The 22,959-nt window shown below is 34.1% G+C and overlaps 1 protein-coding gene across 4 annotated transcripts in view; it reads left to right on the forward strand.

Annotated features, from left to right (window-relative positions):
• LOC138704980 (cyclic nucleotide-gated cation channel-like) overlaps window positions 1–22,959 on the forward strand; it is a 243,035-nt gene that overhangs the window by 194,943 nt on the left and 25,133 nt on the right. For 3 of the 4 annotated variants that reach the window (XM_069833485.1, XM_069833487.1, XM_069833486.1), the window contains 2 exons: window positions 12,217–12,414; window positions 15,056–15,231. In XM_069833485.1, coding sequence (XP_069689586.1) covers window positions 12,217–12,414; window positions 15,056–15,231 — 374 coding nt within the window. The remainder of the gene's footprint in view (window positions 1–12,216; window positions 12,415–15,055; window positions 15,232–22,959) is intronic. The other variant, XM_069833489.1, reaches the window with a different exon arrangement.

Here is a 22,959-nt window from a genome sequence, read left to right on the forward strand (position 1 = left end):
GTTAACTCACTCACTGCATTGGAACAACGACACATTTCATTGATACTATCCTGATTTCACTAACACTTCAGAAACATTTCACTGTTCAAATACTTTGCTCTACCACTGTAAACTATAAAACTTCACTGACACAAACACACTTCACTAACACAACACACTTCTTCATTAATACACACTTCAAATAACAAAACATCAATTACACCCTTTAAATAGTGTGCATAATATACTACCGTTTATTAGTTTAGTCCTTAAGTCTATTTTGAAATACATTTGAGAAAAGAAAACTTTCCAGTGTCCGTCCTCTGTCTTCTTTCCCTCAAATTATGTGAGTGGTCGTTCCTTGAAGAGTAATTGGGCGGCTGCAATCTATTTTTTATTTCTCTCCAGGCAGGTTCACCTCTGTATGTTTTGAACATGGCACATAATCGAATTCACGTTCTCCTGTTTGTGAGTGTGTCCCATTTTAATGTTGAATTATTACGACAGCACTTGAGAGCCCATTTTTTAATCTTTTCCAATGTCTTAAAATGTTCTAATCTGTAAGGATCCCAACATGCAGCATTACTGGACGAGCTAGTGACTTATATGCAATCTCTTTGGATTTATCAGAGCCTTTTCTTAGTACCCTCATCACAAAGTGTAATGCTTTCCATGCTTCTCCCACTGTGTCAGTAGTGTGTTCCCCCCAGCCGAGATAACTGGTAAAAGTTATTCCTAGGTATTTACATCTTTTAACTTCTGGAATGGTTTCACCCCCTAATGTATACGATGCGATCATTTCAATTTCTTTTTCTTGTAAAGCTGACGGCTTTGCTCTTTAGAGAATTTATTTTCATTTTGTTGGTCATTGTCCAATCGTTTATTCTATTGAGGTCATTCTGAAGAAAAGTAGTATTTTCATAACTTTTCATTTCCCTGTATACGATACAATCATCCACGAATAAGCAAACCTTGGACAAGATGTTAACTGGCAGATCATTTACAAAATCGGGGAATAGAAGGGGCCCCAAGATACTCCCCTGTGTGACTCTAGAAGTAATTTCTATTGGGCTCGATAATTCGTCCCCCACCTGTATTCTCTGAGTGCGACAAGTTAAAAATTCCTTGATCTACTGGAGTACTCTGAAGTCAATCCCCGTTGATTGTAGTTTAACCAACAATATGTCGTGTGGGACTACATCGAATGCGCGTGAAAAGTCAATAATCACTGCATCTATTCCGTCTGCTAAATTCTGACATACAGTTACTAATTGACTCTCACATGAGTAGCCTCCCCCCCCCCCCAAAACCCATGCTGACAATTATGTAACCAATTTGAATCATTCCAATGCTGCCTTTGATATGCTGAAATCAAGTGTTCCATATGTTTTCAAACCACAAAGGTGAGGCTGACTGGTCTGTAATTTTTTGTCTCTGAGCGAGACCCTAACTTACAAATTGGCACCACTATTGCATCTTTCCAATCTCACGAGATAATACCATTGTTTATTGATATATCAAATATACGCACTATATACGGAATCATGGCTTCCCCTCCCAATTTTAACACGTCTCCTCTCTCTGGCGATACCATCAAGTCCTATTGATTTGAGTTTTCAATTTAGAGATCCTTCTCCTTATGTCCCTAGGCTTGATAGAAAACTGACCCGTATTTTCCACAGAAGCTAAGTTAGGTATTAGTGCCCTCATCCCAAAAACAGTGGCATAATAGGAATTTAGTTTTTCTGCTTTTTCGCTGTCCTGTACAATAAATTGAGGTTATTTTTTACATATGTACTGGTAACTATCATTTTAATGCCCCCATAACATCTCTTTAAAAAGATTCTCTATTTTGGAGTAAGTACCAGTATACACTTTTTCTATTCTAATCACAGAGCCATTTCAACAAAACTAAAAATGGGGTAATTTTCTTAAAATGTCTCAGTTGAAATCAAAAGAATTACCGGTACCTATCAAATGTTAATTAAAGCAAATACAATACCTAGTACGATCTACCATTTCTTCTTCTAATGTTCGATGATGCTTCTTAACATGCTTCTTTTGTATTCATTCCATCCCTGCCCGGTTTATTTTTATATGCTCTTACCATGATGAAATAACTTCTGATTGAGATTCTGTCTGATATGTATATCTATTATCCTGCCGTACATCTTACTTGACAATATGTGTCAGTGTAAGAACAGTTGTTTGCAAACATCTGAAATCTTATTAGTGTAATATGTCAGTGATGGAAACTGGCCACGCTACTCCATTATCTCCTGGCTTGGTTGCCTTATTGGTGTCACTTATTAGGTTCAAACCTGTCTTTGGACAGTTGACTAAACAACTACATCACGATGAAAATAATATGAAGAACAAAACTTTCAAATTTATTACGCATAAGCAGGTCCATATTTACACATGGGCCATACGGGCTTGGGCCCAGGGTGACAGAATTTGAGAAAAGAAAAAAGTCGGACTGAAAATAAATTTTTGCATGCCCCTTTGACTGCTTTAGATAACAGCACATATTCAATTGTTCTAACATTTTATTTTTTGACTGTTAAATGCCTAAGGCTGGATGCACAAAGAATCAGACGCGGCACGGAGGGACACAACATTTTGTCTGTTTGTACTTGTCTCCCAGTGACTTCTTATGGTGTGATGCATACAGTATCTGACCGAGGAGATACTGGGACACAACTTTGGATGACTGCTTGAACTTGGTCGCGAGCAGACAGTCTGATATCTGCAGCATACTGAACATGCGTGAATAGCCACGTCCACGATTACAAGCTTCCTCTATCTACAGACATTATTGTTGTGTAATGCACATTATTCAAAATGGAGCTCAATACAGATAAATTAGTTGTTTTAGTACAAGGAAGATATTTTCTGCACAATCCTACTTTGAAACAATATCGCGACAATAATGTGGTTTCAAAAAACATGGGAGAAAATTTCAAATGAGAGGAATCACCAGGTGAATAATAATTAATACGTATAATAATAATTTGTAGTATGTCTACTGCTCTGCTCTGTACTATCACTCATTATTGATTTAATATATTTTTTATTATTGTGACTCTGAAGTATGGTAATCATAAACGTACAAAATGACGTTTGTACACTACATTAGTAGTATTTAATTATAAGATGCTTTGAATTTATAGATTTTTAGGCATATTAGACGGCCTTAAGAAGTAATAACCAAATACAATAGAATTTTTGATATAGACAGTATCATTCATTGACTCCATTTTATAGCCTAGGCCAGTTTTCTAATCCCACAGAACCAACAGATCTGTTGTCGCGAGCATACTGTGTTAAGCTGTCACGAGGCGTTGTGAAACATTGTAAATCAAAATGTTGCATCGCGAAGAGCCACACCATACCGTGTCTGATTCTGTGTGCACACGGTCTAAGATTAGCATAAGTTAATTTTTCGGGTTCATGGGTGTAGCACTAAATACGAGGCTAAGCATAAGTATACACTATAGTGTACATTCCCTACCTCCTCCAGTGTGTATGGGTCACACTTGATCTAAATGACAAAGGGCTGGGACACAAATTTATCCAAGTAAAGGATTTCGTTCCAATTTATCTCTTAAAATACTGGTACCGGTATCTAATGTAATATAACTTTAACAGCGTTAAATACATTTAAAATTTACTTTGAAAGAACACAAGAACTACAGTACTAAGTGAAATAGAATTGTTTTGGGCCATTTGCATTACTATGTTGTAAATATTATTTTAATTTAACATGTCCTACTACGATATTGTTAAATTAAGTATTATTTTATGTTGTTAAGGTTGTTAGGAAACTTATAAATAGAAGAATGATATCAATAATAGGCTACTCTTTTTTTTTTCTTTTCTGTATACCAAAGAGACGTCACCGTTGGCACTAGACAATTTCATGCAAATTTGAACGTGTGAGTGAAATTTGGAATATTATATGGAGGAATATGTTTGTTTTTTGACATCAAGAAAACTGCTTAAATGTATAGAAAATATCATTATATTTTCAATTCCTGTATGGAAGTTGTATCTTAATGGCGAATTTAACATGAAGTTTCCAACCTTTTTATTTTCCCTGCAAATGAATTATAACTAGGGAGCGGATTTTTATGTGCTAAAAAATTTAAATATATTTATTTTTCATGTGCTAAAAAGTACGAAAATATTTGCTAAAAATAAAAATATATATTTTTTTTAATATGACAAAAATACCTTACTTAGCTTGGAAAAAAAAATGTTACTAGGTACTCACCAACCACATTTGAGTGCTAGTAGTTGGCCGAGAATTGCAGTGAACAATAAAGGTCATCTCCAAATTCTCCATCACAAATGCATGCCGATTATCTCTGAACGACGACTTATACTGTGAAAACGATCTTTCCACATCACAGGACGTCAGACGTGCATATTTAAAGAGAGGAATGTCACAAACACATACACCGTCAATTTCACCTACAGGCACACCCTCCAATACTTGAGCAACTTTACACATTTTTTTATATCCACTGTTTTTCCCTAACACATTCTGGAATTTGTCCCTTAGTACTTGTACTTCTGAACCTGGTAGCGAGTCTGGTTTAATTTTCACGGCTCACACCTCCCTGTTTCAGACAACAGGTTTTTGGATGTTTCGAGTTTTTTTATGGTGTCACACAAAAAGATTAGATTTGCTAATAGGAAAGCCAAATCGTTTTTTAAACAACCATCTTTCAGTATATCTTGAAGGATATCGATTGACGAAGCCCGATAACAGGGAATCACGATAACAGGGAATCACAACAAGACGTACCGGTATTGCCTTATTTGATAGACATGAGCAAGAGGGAAGAGATTTGTTTAAATTAAATAATGTTCATACCCGAGCTCTTATCTGTTGTGTTTCACAAACAAAGCGTGGAATGAAATCATCTTCAGCAACAATAAACATTCCTAATTATGTGTTGCAAGATCTCTCCTCCTTGTCCATGTTAATTTATTCTCTAATAATAACACTGATATGCTGCCTAGCAGTTCTCAGAACTTGAGGCGATACTATTACAAAAATGGATCACGGATACACACACAGCGCTTAGAAACACGAAGCAACCAGGAATTCTTAAAAAGATAACGTACTTCTGAGTGGCATAATTGATATAGTTTTAAAATGTTTAAAAGTTCTTGTAAAAAAAACTAAGATTTATGTGTTTATAATAGATTTTCTAAACATATGTATTTACATAATTTTTTGTGAAATTATGTGTTTTTATGTGAAATAAAATTCGGGTTTTAAACTTGAAACTTCATGTTCGGAATGTTTAACTTTGTTAATTGTGTTTTATCACACGCAAAAAGAATATTTAATTACATAGAAATCCGCTCCTTAATTATAACATTGTTGTGTGATCACTTTTGAAATTAATTTTCTTTTCAAAAAAATTAATTACAGTTATTTTCTTCAGCTGAAATGACCATATTTAATAACTTTATAAATTGAGTATGCTTCTCTGTTCATACCCTTATGAGAAAAATTCGAAATATTTTCTGTACATTAATGCACGATATTATTACAGAAAATTTACTGTAAATTTCCAGAGGAAGAATTACTGTAGAAATTAATAGATAATTAAACGTGTTACTGATTAAATTTTCAACGTACATAAGAATATTCTGAAAAATATCCGAAACTTGAATGTTACAATAGGGTTAATTATATTAAATTTCTGTCATTATTTATATTTATTAATATAATTTGCTTAGTGATCCGCTGGGTTAGCTCTGTGTCTGCCCCCAGACTAGCCGGCCCGGGTTTGATATCCGTCAGGGTCAGTCTACCTTAGGGTTGCCAACTTTTTTTTAACAAAATACGGGAAATTAAGGAATCGACAAAATTTCACATAGAAAATTGATAAATAATTCCGTTCACTTACTAAAAGCAACTTTATTCTACACTTCGCCAGCTAGGCTTAAGTAAAGAGTATTTTGAGACACTTTTGTCTCGCGTAATTGTTGAAGTCGACTGCAGTTTGCAGCTCTGGTTTGATTAGATGTGTCATGCTCCTGTTTTGAACATATGTCCAGGGCCGCCGACAGGATTTATGGGCCCCTGTGCAATATTGTGCGCAGGCCTCGTTGAAAAAAAGTAAAAAATGACAAGTTATCAATTATTCTGACCATAATAATTATTTGCAAAAGAAATAAAAGATAATCCCATACACAGATACGAATCTAAAAATACCGTATACACTTTTGTTACATTGAAAACGTTTAGCAAAACTTCACATTAGCACAATATATTATATTTATCACGCTTCTTTTTCAGTAGGGTCTACATAGTATGTTTCGTGCGAAACTTTCGTCTTTTTGTTGTCGTTTGTTTCGTTTCGTTTTGTTTTCATAAAACACTATCCTTAAACATCTGTAATTCCTGACTTGCAGGCCAACATCAACAAACAACTCTCCTTGACTTCACTGATGCAAAATCATCAATTATATCATCAAAATTTAAAGACCTAGCAAGATCGCTCTCCAGACTAAGGAGGCCAAGGTTACTCATCCTTTCTAGACACATTATTACTCTGAATACATTTTTATTTCCTTCGTTTTGTTTGAAGTTGGTGTGAAATTGAGCGTTGCTAGTGAAGGTGCAGAAAATAAACAAATCTCAAGCCCGTCTGTTCAGGTTGTCAAAAATGAAGACAGTTCATGCTTAGAAGTGAATACTGATGGTTGTGGCTGTCTTTAAAAATTCTGATAACAGTAGTATTGAATCAGAACAAGCAAACAATAGTAAAATTATGTGTTAATATGTACAAGTGAAACAAATTTACATACACCAGTTCGTAACTCTGAGTCATGGCAGGTAACATGCGACCTTGGAAAAATAAAAAGTGGCAGACAAATTGTGTCATTGAATGTGTTGTTCGAAAAATACCCCCAACCTGCCTAATAACCATCTAAGTGACGGAACAAGAACCTTTCCAGTATTATATTCAAAACTCAAGAATGGTGAATGTGTTCCCAGAGACTGGCTAGTGTGGAGTGAAACATATCAGTCACTATACTATTTTCTCTGATTTGTTTCACTCCACACTACCCAGCTCTGGGAACACATTCTCCATTCTTGAGTTTTGAAAATAGTGTAATACTGTTTTTGGAAAAGCTCTTGTTTTCCAACAACACATTCAATGACACAACTTGTCTGCAACTTTTTAGATTTCCAAGGTCGCTTAATTTCACACCAACTTCAAACAAAGTTATACTCCCTTTCTTAATATCTTTCAATTTTTCTGTCTCTCCTTGTGCTTCTCAGCTCCCGACTTATGCTTCTATTTGTCCATTGTCCACTGATAACACTAATGAACAGAATTTACTAGAAAAACGACAAAGAAAAGACGAAAGTTTCGTCACAAAACATACTATGTTGGCCCTACTGAAAAGGAAACATAATCCTCCGGCTTGGTTTTGGGAGAGTCCACTAGCATATTGTGGTGGGCCGGCACGGGTTGTTAGTTAAGAGGACAAGCCAATTGAACGTGTTCGGTACAAGCGACGGGAGCATATTTCAGGCAAATCCCGAAACCCTCAAGTGTCGTGTCGATGATTGTTAACATTGGAAACCGATATTCTATTATATAATAGTTAAACATTCACATAATGAAGTGGTAATTTGTATTAATTCTACTATTGTTGGTTAATGTCAGATTCATGTAACAAATGTTCTTACCAAATTTTATAGTACCGGTATTTATCTGTGAATAATTATTCGTAATAATAAAAAGTAATCTGACTGGCCCTTACTGCTCACGGGCCAATATGCACTTGTCCCCTTTGCCCCCCCTTCTCGGTGGCCCTGCATCTGTCGAATTATTGTTCATGAAATAAAACATCCTCTTTGTATGAGCATTATTACTTGGTAAGCTTAGAACAAAACTATCCAATTTTTCCAAATTTATAATATTAATTGACCTTATTGTTTGATTTTAAACGGATGAGCACTAAAACCCAATTTCTGGCAAACATTACTTTCTATAAAGACTGGACATTTCAATGCATCTCTTGAACAACAAAATTCATCATGTAAATCATCATCATCATTCATGGCAAAATCAAATGTTTAGAATAATTATGCAAAAATAAGGGAGAAAAATGCTCGAAGAGAAAAAAAATATGGGACCCAGGAGACTGTTAAAAATTAGGGGAAAATAGAGTTGACAACCCTAGTCTACCTTGAGATTTGGAGAGATGGCGGTGGACAGCTTCTAATCACTAGATTGTGCACCAATATGCCTGGATTAAATTCCAAATCTCCCCAGTGCATATGATGAAAAGGCATATGTCACTGTTGAAAGTAATTTGTCCATCGGCCAGGGATGTTAAGCCTAGTGGTCCCTTTGATGCTATTTGACAGGAGTAGACTAGGTGCTGGTATCGAGTTCCCCCTTCTTCCTTCATCATCATCATCATCATCATCATCATCATCATCATCATCATCATCATCATAAATGGTGTGCAACTAGAAAATGGGTTACAATCCTGCCATCTATCCACAATATGCGGGACCTGAATCACATAAAGTGAAGTGGATAGACATTGGATATATACATACATAAGTTACACATGCACACATAAATTACTTAATTATGAAATATTAAACAATTTGTAAGAAAAATGAGCAAAAATTGTTGAAGATTTATATTATATGCATACTATTATAAACAGAGAGACAGTGACCTGAGGTAAGTTACGATTACCGGTAGTTTAGATTTGAATATTACGGTACGTGTCCATTTTACTTATAATGAGTTAAATACAATCTTGTGCCACATGACGTGAGTTACGAGATGGTATCATGCTTTACGCATATGCAACGATAGTTATGATGACATTTACATGAAATTTTCCTCAAATATTGGACTTAATGAGGTGTTAAATTTTTTTAAATTAGAAAGAAAGAAACAAAATTACTTCCAATGTGTGTAAGCCGCAAAGTTTTTAGGTCTGACTTATAGATCCAGTGTTATAAATTTCCAAATTTACAATGTGAATCTCTTACATTAAGCAAAATTCCTCAATACCTTTCCCTTTGTGTTTATCATGAGAATTTCATTGAAGTAATCAATGTCTTTCACAGATTATCCCAGTCTTTCCAACCTATTCACCCAAAAAATTATAAATATAAAGTATACTAACTAATAAAGGAAGAGATGTCAATAAGATATAAAATAATAAATAAATACCAGCTTGAAAATGCTCAGGATGGTATCGCCATCCTAAAATTAAAAACTGTATAGAAATTAATCTACCTTCAAAAGATAAATAAAAAGAAAATATTCTCACACTATCAAAGGTGCAATAAAGCATTTTTAGAATTGTTTTATTGTAAACCAAATAAAAGAGAAATACCTTAGTGAACGCATATCATGTAAAGATATGCTAAACAATGAGCAGCACAGGCATATGCTAGAGTGTGATGAATTTCGACCAACATCTTCATGACATGTTTGGAAAGATGATGACTACCGCAAATTGTAGAAGAGGGTTCTGTTGAGGAATTTTGCGACACGTTGGAGACATTAGTCAACAATTAAAGCACGTTTATGTGAAGTGGTACCAAGCAAAGACCTACCAGGATGAAATATATATTTGTTAATTTTGTGTAACTTAATATTTGTTTTATTTTGTGGCAACTAAATATCGCTACACTGTTGCTAGTGTTGATGCTTTTGTTAACAATACATGAGATCTGTGCAGGACATGAACATGTGTTATTCAGGCTGCTGCCTTGGATTCATCAGCCTGTTTAAATAAAGTGCAAACATGTTCATTTATTATCTATATCATTGTTCATCTCGTGTGTTTTTGCCAGTAATTTTATTATTTATAAAAGTTATTTGTATTTGACATAACATTACTGAGAAAATTTTGCATTATCTGTATTTGTGAATTTCGTTATTAGTTTCGGAAATGTTATTGTAACTGTTACTATAGTCACGACGCTGTTATTCCCGGCGTGATTCCTCCTCTTTGCTTACGTCTTAGGAAGTGAAGGCTCTATAAAGTCTAGGTAGGTAGTATCGTTCGCCATTTTTGTTCTTTCGTTGCCGAGCTAGCAGACGAGGAACCTATTTGCCACACCGTTAAACATTATCATGTCGTAGCTCCTATGATAATAAATCAAACGCATTATAGTTCAGCAAATAATTAAGTGACAAATAACGTCTTTGTGTGCTTTCTGCGAACGCCAACAAAAGAGCCAAAATGGAGGCGATTATATTAAGTATTTATCGAGCCTTAAGAAATGAATAACGTCTTCATCAGCGAATCACAAGACGCACAAGTTTAAATGTAGCTGAACTGCAATGCGATTGGCTGCCGGAAATTAGAGCGACGGGACTATAGGTGCATTATTAACTGCACACCTGGTAAAATAGTTGGTTTAATTAATGTGTTTTATTTAACATAATGTAAACGTGAGCTGTGATTATCACCTTTCACTTGGGTGATTTGCGTGCAACCATTTTTTTTTTTTTTTTCATTTTTGGCACCACTACCAGAATGCCTCACCGGCTGCCACTGCCTTATCTATTCTACTGCCAATCTAAGGACAAAGACACTGTGTTTGTGTTGATTGACTTTCTATATGATGAAATAATTCGATCAGGTGGTGATCAGCCGAAGTTGGAAATAATATGGGAGTGATGGATCATCGTCAGAATTTTAAAATAAGTTCACGGTAAAGATACTGCAAATGGTTTCTGAGAAGCACGAGATAGAGTTTGCTTGGAAGTATTTTCACATTAGGAATAGTAATCACAAAGTTTAAAACATTAATTTCATAAAAAACCAAAACCAGTACTTATAATTACCCAAATATTTTGCTGAACTAGCCTCACAGGTTGTCAGCAGTACCCATATCCAGAGGATCATGTTATGCTGACTGTTAATTCTTCAGAAAAGCCATGAGAGAATGTAGTTGCAATTCCCGGCATAAAAAGTTTTCATATAATTTTATGTGAAAATAGAGGCATCAGATGCAAAACAAATGCATTTAGGCCTCCAGGAATTAATGTCGATTCGTACAGACCAGCTTCTGAAGAATTACAGAAACAAGACGTTTGGGTTGTTGTGACCTATGAAGGAACTAAATATCCTGAAGTAATTGCAGGAGCATGCATGTGACAAAATTGAAGTCTCGGCGTTGATACAGGCTGGAGTTTCAAATCACTTCAAGTGGCCTAAATGACCTGACTTATCTCCTGCAGCCAACAAGAGATTGTCAAGAAACTATTACCTCTAGATGTTGTGAATAATCGTGGAGTTTTTAAATTTTCAGAGCATTTTATTAAAGTAAAGTAAACTGTTGTCTTGTGTTACCTATAAGAACATTCCTTTTCGAAATTAGTTGCTGTTTCCCTAGTTTTTTGATATTTATGATTTTCTGTTATTCTGTTAAAAATTTACGTTAAGAGTATTTACAGTCATTATCTGTTTTAATTCCTCCTATAAGGGTAAAAGTCCCACACGTGACCCCCTGTGTCCCACAAGTGACCAACAAAAAGAAAATTCTACAGGCTCACCAGTTAATGTTTTGTGCAATGTGATTGCGTGTGATTATAGAATTTTCTGCAAGTAATTCAGAAAAAAATACAGCATTATGACAGCATTAGCAGATGGGCTGAATTTTCTACCATAACTCAGTAATTTGTTATGTTAGGGAAATGCATGTGTCCCGCATGTTACCATCATGTTTCTTGTATTTTCTAAGTACACAAAAAAGATATAATTTTTCATAGCTCAAAAAGTCAGGCATTGTTGGCACTTTCTTTTAGCATACACGACTTTTAATTAAAAAATTTAATTGACTAATTATATGAAATTTTTTGTAGGTTATTTTACGACACATTTTATCAACATCTTAGGTTATTTAGCGTCTGAATGAGATGAGGTGATAATGCCGGTGAAATGAGTCCGGGGTCCAACACCGAAAGTTACCCAGCATTTGCTCATATTGGGAATATGAAAATATATACATAAGAAATTAGTACAAATGTCCCACACGTGATCATGCAATTAGATTTTCACCGGATTTATATAATAGTAGAAATTAGAAACATAGTGATTGTTGAATGAGATTGGTAATTGATTATTTAAAATTCTGATTCTGACTCTGCGTCTGTAGATGGAGAAACCCATGATTGACTCATACTTTTAATAACTGAATAATTGGTTTTCCAGTTCGTGGGGGTTCCACCTCACGCAGTTATGGGTCTTGTGCCGGGGAAGTTCATGTGGGAACGGGGCCCCGATCTGGCACCAGCACCACTCCGACACAGTTACTAGAGACGACACCTCTGGTAGCGTCCTGTGCCAGTGAGCATTCATCTGCGTCGCCTGTCAGTGGGGACCTGCCCACAGCCAGAGCGTCCACTGCAGGTAGTGTCACTCAGTGGTTCAATGTGCTCAGCGAATCTAAGTGGATGAAGGGTTGTTAAAAGAAGCTACCTTCATTTCTTCTGGCCTCGTCGTATATATACTAACTTATTGTGCTTTTCTGATAAATTAAAAATGTCACACAACCTATTGATAGATGAAGGAAAATCTAATGCCTGGCTAATGTGATTAATTACCTCACGCTTTTAGACTTTCTGCTAAACCTTTGTTAATCCTAACTTGTCCTGTAACTAAACTTTAAAAAATTTAATTCTCACAGTAGGCATGCTTCTCTTTTCCTTTTATTAGATGAAGGAACTGATTTCATACATTCAGTTACAAACTTGTCACCTTTCCGAAATATCTGATTTAAATATGACCTCATCTTTTCTGAATAGCCTTTGCAGTTAGAAAGAGATGTTAAATAGAAAGTTATAGCTACAGATATTAATCCTATTGTCTGAATAGTTTCTGTAATTTAAAATTAACATCAAGTGAAAAGGATACCGGTACCAATGTTAAAGGATTATGCACTTCAGATCAATACAGATTAAGAAGGAAATAAACATATTTATCGTATTCATAAATAAAATTTCAAAACGTGTAGAGTTAATCACAATTTATTTTTACAAATAGTAAAGATATAAATTGAAAATCCAGCTCCCCGCATTAATGAGAATGACATTTAATCCTTACTTGATAATATTTTATGTTAAAAAAAAAGAAAGATAAATTTATTACTAATAAAAACATTTATAATTTCAATACAAGACACAAATCAGATTTCCATCTACCATCTGTTATTCTCAACTGTTAGGAAAGAGTAGTTTACTTTTCATGCATTAGGCTACAATATTTAATACATTGCCTATTGATATTAAGACTTTGAAGAACCAAGAGAAAAATTTTAAGATAGAATTAACAACATTTGTCCATATTAATAACTTCTACTCAGATAATAAACTGTTTATGCTTGTAAATTAAATTACCAGTACCATAAATTTAATCTAGTTACTTTGTATTAATAATTTTGCGAATATAGTTTATTTGTTCCACATTTCAAAGATACAAAACTGATGTAAGATCTATTAAATAGCGCAATAAATCGAATGGAATGAAAAATGAAATCATGCAGAAATCTCTCTTTCATACCCACGAGCAACTACATCTTCCAAAATGCTTTTGTTCAAAATGATGTTTATATTTTTAAATTGAAAACAGTTAATATCGAATTAAGCAAAACATTACTTATATTGAATATAATTCACTGTATTCAGTGTATTTAATTAATTAATTAATTAATTCATTCATTTATTATATTCCATAGATCTTACATGAGCAATGAAGCTTTAAGATGTGGAACAAGTCAAAATTTTACAATATTACAATTACAATTTTTACAAATTTTTACAATATTTTACAATTTTTACAGTTTTACAATTTAGTCATTTTCTACAATGATGAGGTGAGGTCCGAGGATTCGCCAAAAGATTACCCGACATTTGCCTTTTGGTTGGGGAAAACCTCGGAAAAACCCAACCAGGTAATGAAATCAAAAGGATGAAATGAAGTAATGCCGAGGACTCATCATAGACCATCCGGCTTCAGTCCCATGGCTGGGGAAAACCTCGGAAGAAACCATTCAGTGAGACCAAAGGGGGATCCAACCCAAGCCCGAACACAGCTCCGGATCAGCAGCCCAGCGAGTCTGCCGACTGAGCTACATCGATGGCTCTACTAAAAATATACAATACATAGCCAATCAGATTATTAAATTTACAAACGCAAACAATCATTCATATATGTATAATACAAAACAAGTAAGTTAATTAAATTTAAGGCATAAAAAATTCAGTCAGTTGTGATATACAGAAATTGATAATACATATCATGCAAACTACTTCAAATTACAAACACAAACAATTTACCAATAGAGCTATACAGATTACTATTCAATTTAAAGCACATACAATTCATTGGCCAAAATTATACAAACATATAATAAAATACAAAGTAAGCAAATTAATTCAATTTACAAGCATACTTTCATTAAGCTATACAAATTTGTGCAATTAATATCAAGTAGATTAATTCAATTTATAATCATAAACAATTCATCAGTTGAGCTATACAGACTAAGTACTATACAATTTACAGCACATACAATTCATCAATTGAGCTATATAGACTACCATTCAATTTACAGCATATACAATTCATCAGTGGAGCTATACAGACTAGTATTCATTTTAAAAGCATATACAATTCATCAGTCAAATTATACAAACATATACAATGAAATTAGTTCAATTTACAAACTTATTTTCGTTAAGCTATACAAAATAGTACAATTCGTATGAAATAGATTAATTCAATTTATAAGCTTAAAAAATTCATCAGTTGACCTATACAGTATACAATTCACAGCACATACAATTCATCAGTAATGCTAAACATTGTTCTGCCCAAGGGTAGATCTTTCACTGCAAACCCAGCTTTCCCCAATCTTTCCTATTTTCTGCTTTCCTCTTTGTCTCCTCATATGATCTGTATATCTTAATGTCGTCTATCATCTGTATTTAGTTGTAATATTGAAATTTTACATTTGCACACATGTTGATATTCTATTTTCTTTATTTTTCAGGTCAAATTTTGCCATGTAATAGCATGACACAGTTGGAGGGAGATGACAGGGAAACAACATCACTAATGTCACACGAGGCCTTAATAGCGGAGATCAAGCGTCTGCGCGAGCGACTTGTCACCCTAGAGACAGAGAACGCGTCCATGAGCATAAAACTGAGCCAACAACAGTGGGAGGTGTGTTGAAGCAAATTTAGTTTCAGAATCTGTCAGCCACAGCCAAAACTAATTCAGCTGAAGTCCTCTCACTAGAGAAAATATTTCGGTGTACAGAGTTGTTACAGAGGTTTTCTCCAAGTTCTTCAATTTCTCATGCTATTCCATTTCACCGTTTCTTTATTATTCTCCTTTTCATCCCCTCATAGTCTATGCATAACCTATGCGGTTTAAAAGAGACGTTAAATAAACAATTACAATTATATGTATTAGCTTATCATCACTGAAGAGTCTCTGTAGTTTAAAAGGAATCATAAATAAAGAATTACAATTAAAATTACCATCTTGTCTCTAAATAGATTCCGTAGTTTAAATGAAAGATATAAGAGAATTGCATTTACGAGTAATTATCTACTTATCGTCTCTGTATATTAAAAGAAATAATAAATAAACAATTACAACTAACATTTCACCTAATTGTCTCTAAATATATCCTATAGTTTAAAAGGGAAGCTAAGTATAAAATTGTGATTCTCATCTTAGTGTTCCTGAATAACTTCTGTAATCTTAAAAAGCCGTTAAAAATAATAATAATAATAATTAACATCTTCGAATGGCGTCCATTAGAGATTATGTAAAACATAATTTTGCAGGAGAGGGGAAGATAACCTGAATGAAATTACATGAATATCAGGATAAGACATATCTACAAAAAATACATACAGACACACGCGCAGTGACGAAGCTAAGGTGTATAAATAATGGGTAGGCTGAGAAAAAAATCTGCTTAACTTATATCTTTTTATATCATACAGCAGATATTTCTCAGCTTTTATATCAAAATTGTTTGTGACACAGACCACACAAGAAGATGACAACCATTCATTTTTATCCCCAAACAGAAAACGGGTATAACAATATAACTTATTTGTCTCAGAGCACCACCTGTTAGCCAAGGATATACCAACAATTTAAAACTTTTATTTTGTCTTTCTCCATCCGCTATTTAAATATGTAAATGCAGTGTCGATCTTCTATCTTTGTAAGCACATTTTGTCACATGTCCAACATGAAAACGGTTTCTCTTTTAATTCTACAAATAATGACCTCAATGTTCTCTCAGTAAGAGCTATTTTACACAATATTAACATGTAACACACATACCGGTACACACGCATGCACTTTTGATTAAACTAACACTCAACAAGGCAGTGCATTCACAGAACCCCAATATAGCTCAAAGGTGTGGCTGTGTTTCATACTGAAATGTAGTGAATCGATACCCACTTCCAGTCCCCCCCTCAAGCTTACGAGTGAAGGTCGTAGCCATGCCTTTAGATGCTTCTGCCGCAAGCCTCGCATTGAACTCTCCATCCTGGAATGACTGCCAACAGTGGACTTAATGTATGAAAGGATCAGGTGAAACCAAGTGTTACAATACATCGTTATTACAAACTTATACCTACTGTAGCAAGATACCGGTATAACTCAAATTTTTCTGTAGGCTAAGCCCAAAAGTCTTTTAAGAGCTTTGCCACTGCACACACGCATTTATATTTAGCGATTTCTGCGTCAGTACTACTCATGAATAGAGTTAGTGAAATATGTACAGAATATTTAAAATCATTCTATTTGTAGATAGATGCTAAACCAGTGTTACTTGTTCCCTGTTTTTCCATCGGTTGCCTATAATGACCAACATGTTTACGAAATTGTTAAAGTTCTTTATTAACCAGGAATCATATGGAGCTAGGGTAAGATCACTAGTTCTGGATCTACCTAAGCATACAGGCCGATTGTGGAGATGGGAATGACAGAGAGTAACGAGTTTTGCCTACAATTTATTAATTGACCTCTCTACAATACTTTAAGGTCGTTTACATTTACAACAATTTCAATTCAGTACACATTTTTCTTGAAAAAGTAAAAAGTAGCAATTTATCCACAACTAAACCCCGGGCACTAGTTGAGGATCAGTTAACGAAAAACATTTTCCTTTTATATTTTAATACAGAATAGCACAAGGATCATATAAATGTAAGGCGCATGATATAACGCTCTACAGAGGAGATAAGCAAAGTGATCAGAAACTAATGACAGGGACTAATTGAGGATCAAAATTCTGGATATTATTTCCACGATGGTACATCTTGAAATTATTAACGCAAACTGAAGGAAAATGAATTTTGCTTTGTAGGGAGCAAAATTACGTACATGTTTGAAACAATTTACATCAACATTAGAGAGACGTAATTAAATTGTGCAGTTCACTGTTCACTACTGTTTACATTTGACATATAGAAACTTTTTTGGTCAAGCTTTACTTGCAAATTTTGGCATGTTTGATGGTACCACAAATTGCTCCTTTTACATTGCATCTAATTTGCTTTTTTTTCTACTTTTTCCTCTATTTCTCTCAAGAACTCAAGTGAAGTTGCAAATCTTGTGATAGTGGTTTTTCTTGAGTGTCTGACATTGTCTTCTTCTGATGCAAAAAGTTCTTTTATCACCTGAACCAATGGCAAGACAGGAAAGTTTCCTCTTTCTCTTACATTAGATGAGTATCCGGGTTGTGTCTTCATCGTTTTGCCTAGCACGAACAAGAGTGGAGTCATTACTGCTTTTTGAACGATGAGCTTTTACTGCAGAAGGATCCAAAGGATCTACCACTTCCTCGAAATCCATTCAAAATATTGTCTGGAGTTGACTAATTGCTTTTTGCCGTGCTTGAGTTAGTACATTGCAGAAATCGTATCTATTAATTTTTTTTTTTTTCTTATTTTCATTCACCAGTTTGGTGCATTCTTCCTTCAGAGAAAGACTACTTGAACTAACAAAAAACACCAACATTCAAGTGCTGGAAAATGTGTGTAGTGTCATGAAGAAACATTAGAAAATAGATATCACTTTCTCTTGCTAAAACTAAAGTTTCTCCAAACAAATGAGATGCATAATATTCAAAATGTATTAAGATATTTATGTACACTTAAAACCCCAACATTTTACTTCGAAACGAATATAAACTAGAAGTGCATTTAAATTTGGCGTGCGCCCCAGCCTGCTAATTATCTCGTTGTAAGAGTATGAAAAACTTACCCACAAGGCAAGACTGAAAGCTCCAAGTGAAGTCCTTATTTTTCTCTGCAAAAATATATACCTATGACCATCTTGTGAGAAAATTTGGAGGCTCTGATTTATACACATACTAATTACAGATTTTCAAATCCATTTATCTTATTTTTCTCTTCAAGTTTCTGCTAGTAATTGGAAAAAACACTACTGCGTCATAACGTACAGCTTCTCTCATTCCAAACTTCCAAGAAATCGGGCTGCCATGACTATCAAACGTACAACAAGAGAAACTTGCTGCTAACTTGAGAAACTGACAGTACAGGCAGTTTGATCCTCAACTAGTGTCCAATACAGAACTAGTGATCTTACCCTATATAAAAGAAGATTGTTCTTTTTCCAATTTTATTTACTATATTGTAACACTAACTAGTCTGATCTTTATAAAAGAAATATTGCTTACAAATAATTCTCATTCTAATTGGTTCCAATATGAAACCAACATTTCTTTATAGGCCTATTATAGCAAATTTGTTAAAAACTCCTTCATCAGTGACATGAATAACACGATAAAATTACGTCCAACCGTGACTCAGATTTTCAAATATCAGTAGGCCTACTGCTACTGGTACGTTTTTAATTGTCTGAGAATAGAAAAGTTTATTTTCTGTAGTAATACGGTGGTAGTAGTAGTAATAATAGGAATTAACAAAAATCTAGTATCTGCAGACGTTTATAAATTTCAGGGAAACATTATTTGTCAAATTTTTCTATATAATGTCCATGGCAGGTATTGAATGTCTTTTTCATGAGACCAATTTCCTCTCCACAGTGATATTTTTAATAACATAGATGTTTTAAATAAAATTCACAGCCAGTCAGAGCATTGAAAACTTATTTTAACACAAAATTCTGATAGAATGTACTGCATTGAAATTACTTTGTTTTATAAGAAGAAAATTCAGTAGGCCTAGGCCTAGCTCTTGAATGCATTAGAAAAGTCATCTAGGTATGGGATGTAGTTCGGTGATAATACTCTCTAGACACATTACCTGGATGTTGTTTGTAAAATTTATGCCAGAGCTTTTATAAACTTCTGCAACATTTGTTTCTACAAACGTTTTTTGATATATCACACATGAATTAGAGTGTTAATCTGTATCATTTCTCATATCTGATATGAGTAGAGTTTGGATTTTTGGGTGTTAAAATATTTTTCTTTACTTCCTCTTTATAATACGGAGCTTACAAATAGCTGTTCATCTGTGAGTGTGCGAGCACACATGGCAGCTGGAAGCACGCTGGATGCCAGCAGAGTAAGATATTCATAGACCTTTAAGTCAAGTACATAGATTACTCATGCAAATTACAATTACAATTTACGACATACCTTTGTCATAGAAGATGTTGGAAATGATGTCCTTGTGCCACACACATCTCTCACACCTTTTAAGAAAATTTGCATTACATGCATTAATTCTTCTGAAGTTGCTAGAATTTTCTTTTTTATATTGTTTTTCAGTTCTTCTAATGTTTGCAGGTTATTCCGATACACTATATTTTATTTATTTTTTAAGTTCCATCATAAATAGAAAATACAGAAAGTAAGAGTTGAGAAACGCGCTGGTCATATTCCTATACAAATGATGCTATTTTAAAAAATTTCGCAATTAATGCTAACAAGAGATCACCTGTACATACGTTGTAGCAAAGTCTTGTTAAAAAAGTGCCTCTGTACATTCAATGTCAGATAATGGCATTTCATGTATAAGATCGGGTTTTACATGAACATGTAAATAAAACTATGCTTCATCCGTGAAAAAAATTAAATGTGGATCAGTAGAGCCATTGTTAACATGTATCCAACACCCAATTACAGGAACTTACTCTACTCATATTATCAAATCTCTACCAGACATAACATGGATAAAACAAAAACTAACAACACAGAACCTAAAAACACAAACAGATATAATAAAATGGAACACAAACTATCTCAACAAATTAAACATAACAACGGAAGTAGAAAAAGCTGCACCATTACAAAATCCACTAGACTACCACTCGTACAACATTAACCTCGATTTAATAGAAACACTAAAGGAAGATCAACATACAAAAGAAGAACTAAAACAGATAACGTTGTGCACTATTACAGAGAGTTACTCATCATCAGAATGGCTACACATCTACATAGATGGCTCAAATGCCAGAGCTGGAGTACACTCATCTCTTTTTTCACACTATATAGCTGTAGATGAAAACAAATCAAATTTTGATGCAGAAATTGAAGCAATACTTTTTGCCCTAGAGCAATTAATATGTAGACCGAAAATGTTTCACAATGCTGTCTTGCTAGTCGATTCAAAAGCTATAGCATCAAACAAATTGCCTCTTACAAATAAAATTAATGAAATCCGAAAACTAATAAAAAATACTAGAAAGCTTACAGAAGAAAATTCATTTCCAATTGATACCACCACACGTTGGCATAAGTGGGAATGAAATTGCTGATGAAGGCCTACACACACATTAGGTATCAAAATTAAAACCAAATCAGAAGCAGAAATACTTCATAAAATTGATCAACAATCACAAGGGAAAAAATGGGCAGATACCAACAAACTTTGGAAAACATATAGCTTAAAACCAAGACAAGAAGCTGTTGCCGCCTTCAGATTGAACATCGGTCATGACTGCCTTGCAGCACATCTCTGAAGAATGCTCCTTATGCAACTTACCAGGTCCATCTATGGGAAGAGAACACCTATTCACATGCACTGCACTGAACAAGGAAGCACAACAAAATAAAAACTTCTCTCAACTTTATTGGGAAGCAAGAAGCAAAGTAGGTTAAATGATCCCAAATTGCGGCCATTAGAGAACAGCAACAACAACAACTCTACTCATTATTTCGTGGATGCAATTCCTTAAGAAATAAAGAGGTACAGTACATGACTATTTTTTATTACACATTAATTTTGAGATCTTACAGTGGATATTCTTGTAAGTGATTTCTATTTATGGGTAAACTTAAAAGATAAATAAAATAAAGTGTATCAGAATAACTCACATACATTGGAAGAACTGAAAGAAAATATAAGAATAGAAATTGCACCAATTTCAGAAGATGAAATAATACATTAATATAAATTTTCTTAAAAGGTGTGAGAGATGTGTGGGTGCACAAGGACATCACTTCCAACATCTTCTATAACTAAGATAGGGGTTATTGTAATTGTAATTTACATGAGCAACCTATGCACTTGAATTAAAGTGCTATGAATATCCGATTCTGTCGGCAAACAGCATGCTTCTAGCTGCAAAATGCGGCTGCAAACTTACAGATGAACGTCTATTTAAAGACTCTGTGTTTCAACGTAGTTCTTTGTTTCATGCACCCCGAAATCATGTAACTTATAGATTCCTGTTTAACTTAAAAATAGCCAATTTAGACTTAACAGCATAAAAAGGTGAAATACTGGTAGATGTAAATGTTGAAACGACTGTACACAAAGCAACGTCAGCAGTTGTTGGACAGAAAAACAGTAATATTAATGAACTTAAAGTTAAGTCCAGCAGTTACTCTTGTCAAATTCTTGGTGAGGTTATGTTTAGCTATATGTTCGCTATGGTTAAAATTTCTTTTCGATTTACATAACTTCAAAATCAGTATGTCAAAAACGAAATGATCGAATATTAGCCTGCTCTGACAATGGATCAGGAATGACAAAAACTTTATTACATATGTCTAATTGATGCTTTGCTAAGCATGCTGGGGGCTGAATTTGTTTAATTTATGCACTGAAATTTTTATATGGCTTACCTATAAGTAAGCACAAACTTTTAATGAACTGCGATTCACTCAGTGTTACATACATCTTGCACTGAAATGTCATTGTGTATATATACAGAGTGAACTGTAAGTAACTTAATGTAATTAATTTCAAGGGATTATTCCTTGAGTTAGTTAGGTATTTAAAACAAAAAAGTTTAATACAGTTTTGCGCCTTTGTACTTCCTTTCCGAGAAAAAAATTATTGTACATGAAATATTTCATAGCATATTTTGGGAAAGCTATTGAATTAAGTCCCTATATGCTCAGTGAATTTGAGAGAGGAGTATATTATGATAATAAATGACTGAAGATTTTAGTTTTGGCCTTTAAATGTGCAGAAATTTGTTCCAAACCAATGTAAGGTTTTGTTCTGCGAAGGAATTTTAAACTCTGGTGCACTGTGACAACATTGTAAAGCTGACTAGAGAGATGTAGCTCGCGTATGCAAGGAATGGGAGACAACGAGAAATGGAAGCATCTCAATTGCTTTGAAATATGGCTCAGGAAATTTGATTTCTTGAGTGTAAGTTTATCAATTACTACTTTAAAAATTAAAGTGGGAGGAAACTATTTCTAACTGGCTGAAGAAAATGCTTGTAGTACGACAAAAGAAGATTGTTTAAATCATTAATTACATATAAAGTAAAATAAGTTTTTCTTATTGGCTGTGTTCACCGAATATTTAATTAATATTAAATCGAAGAGTTTAAAAATAAATTTTTTTGTACCAGTACTCCAGCATTATAAACAGACTTTATTGTTTGTGAAAATCGTGCATAATATGCCACATTATCGTACTAGTGCAGTAAAAATATTACCATGAGAACTGAAACTTCAAGACT

Source organism: Periplaneta americana, chromosome 8, assembly GCF_040183065.1.
Source record: "Periplaneta americana isolate PAMFEO1 chromosome 8, P.americana_PAMFEO1_priV1, whole genome shotgun sequence".
Taxonomy (NCBI): Eukaryota; Metazoa; Arthropoda; class Insecta; order Blattodea; family Blattidae; genus Periplaneta; species Periplaneta americana.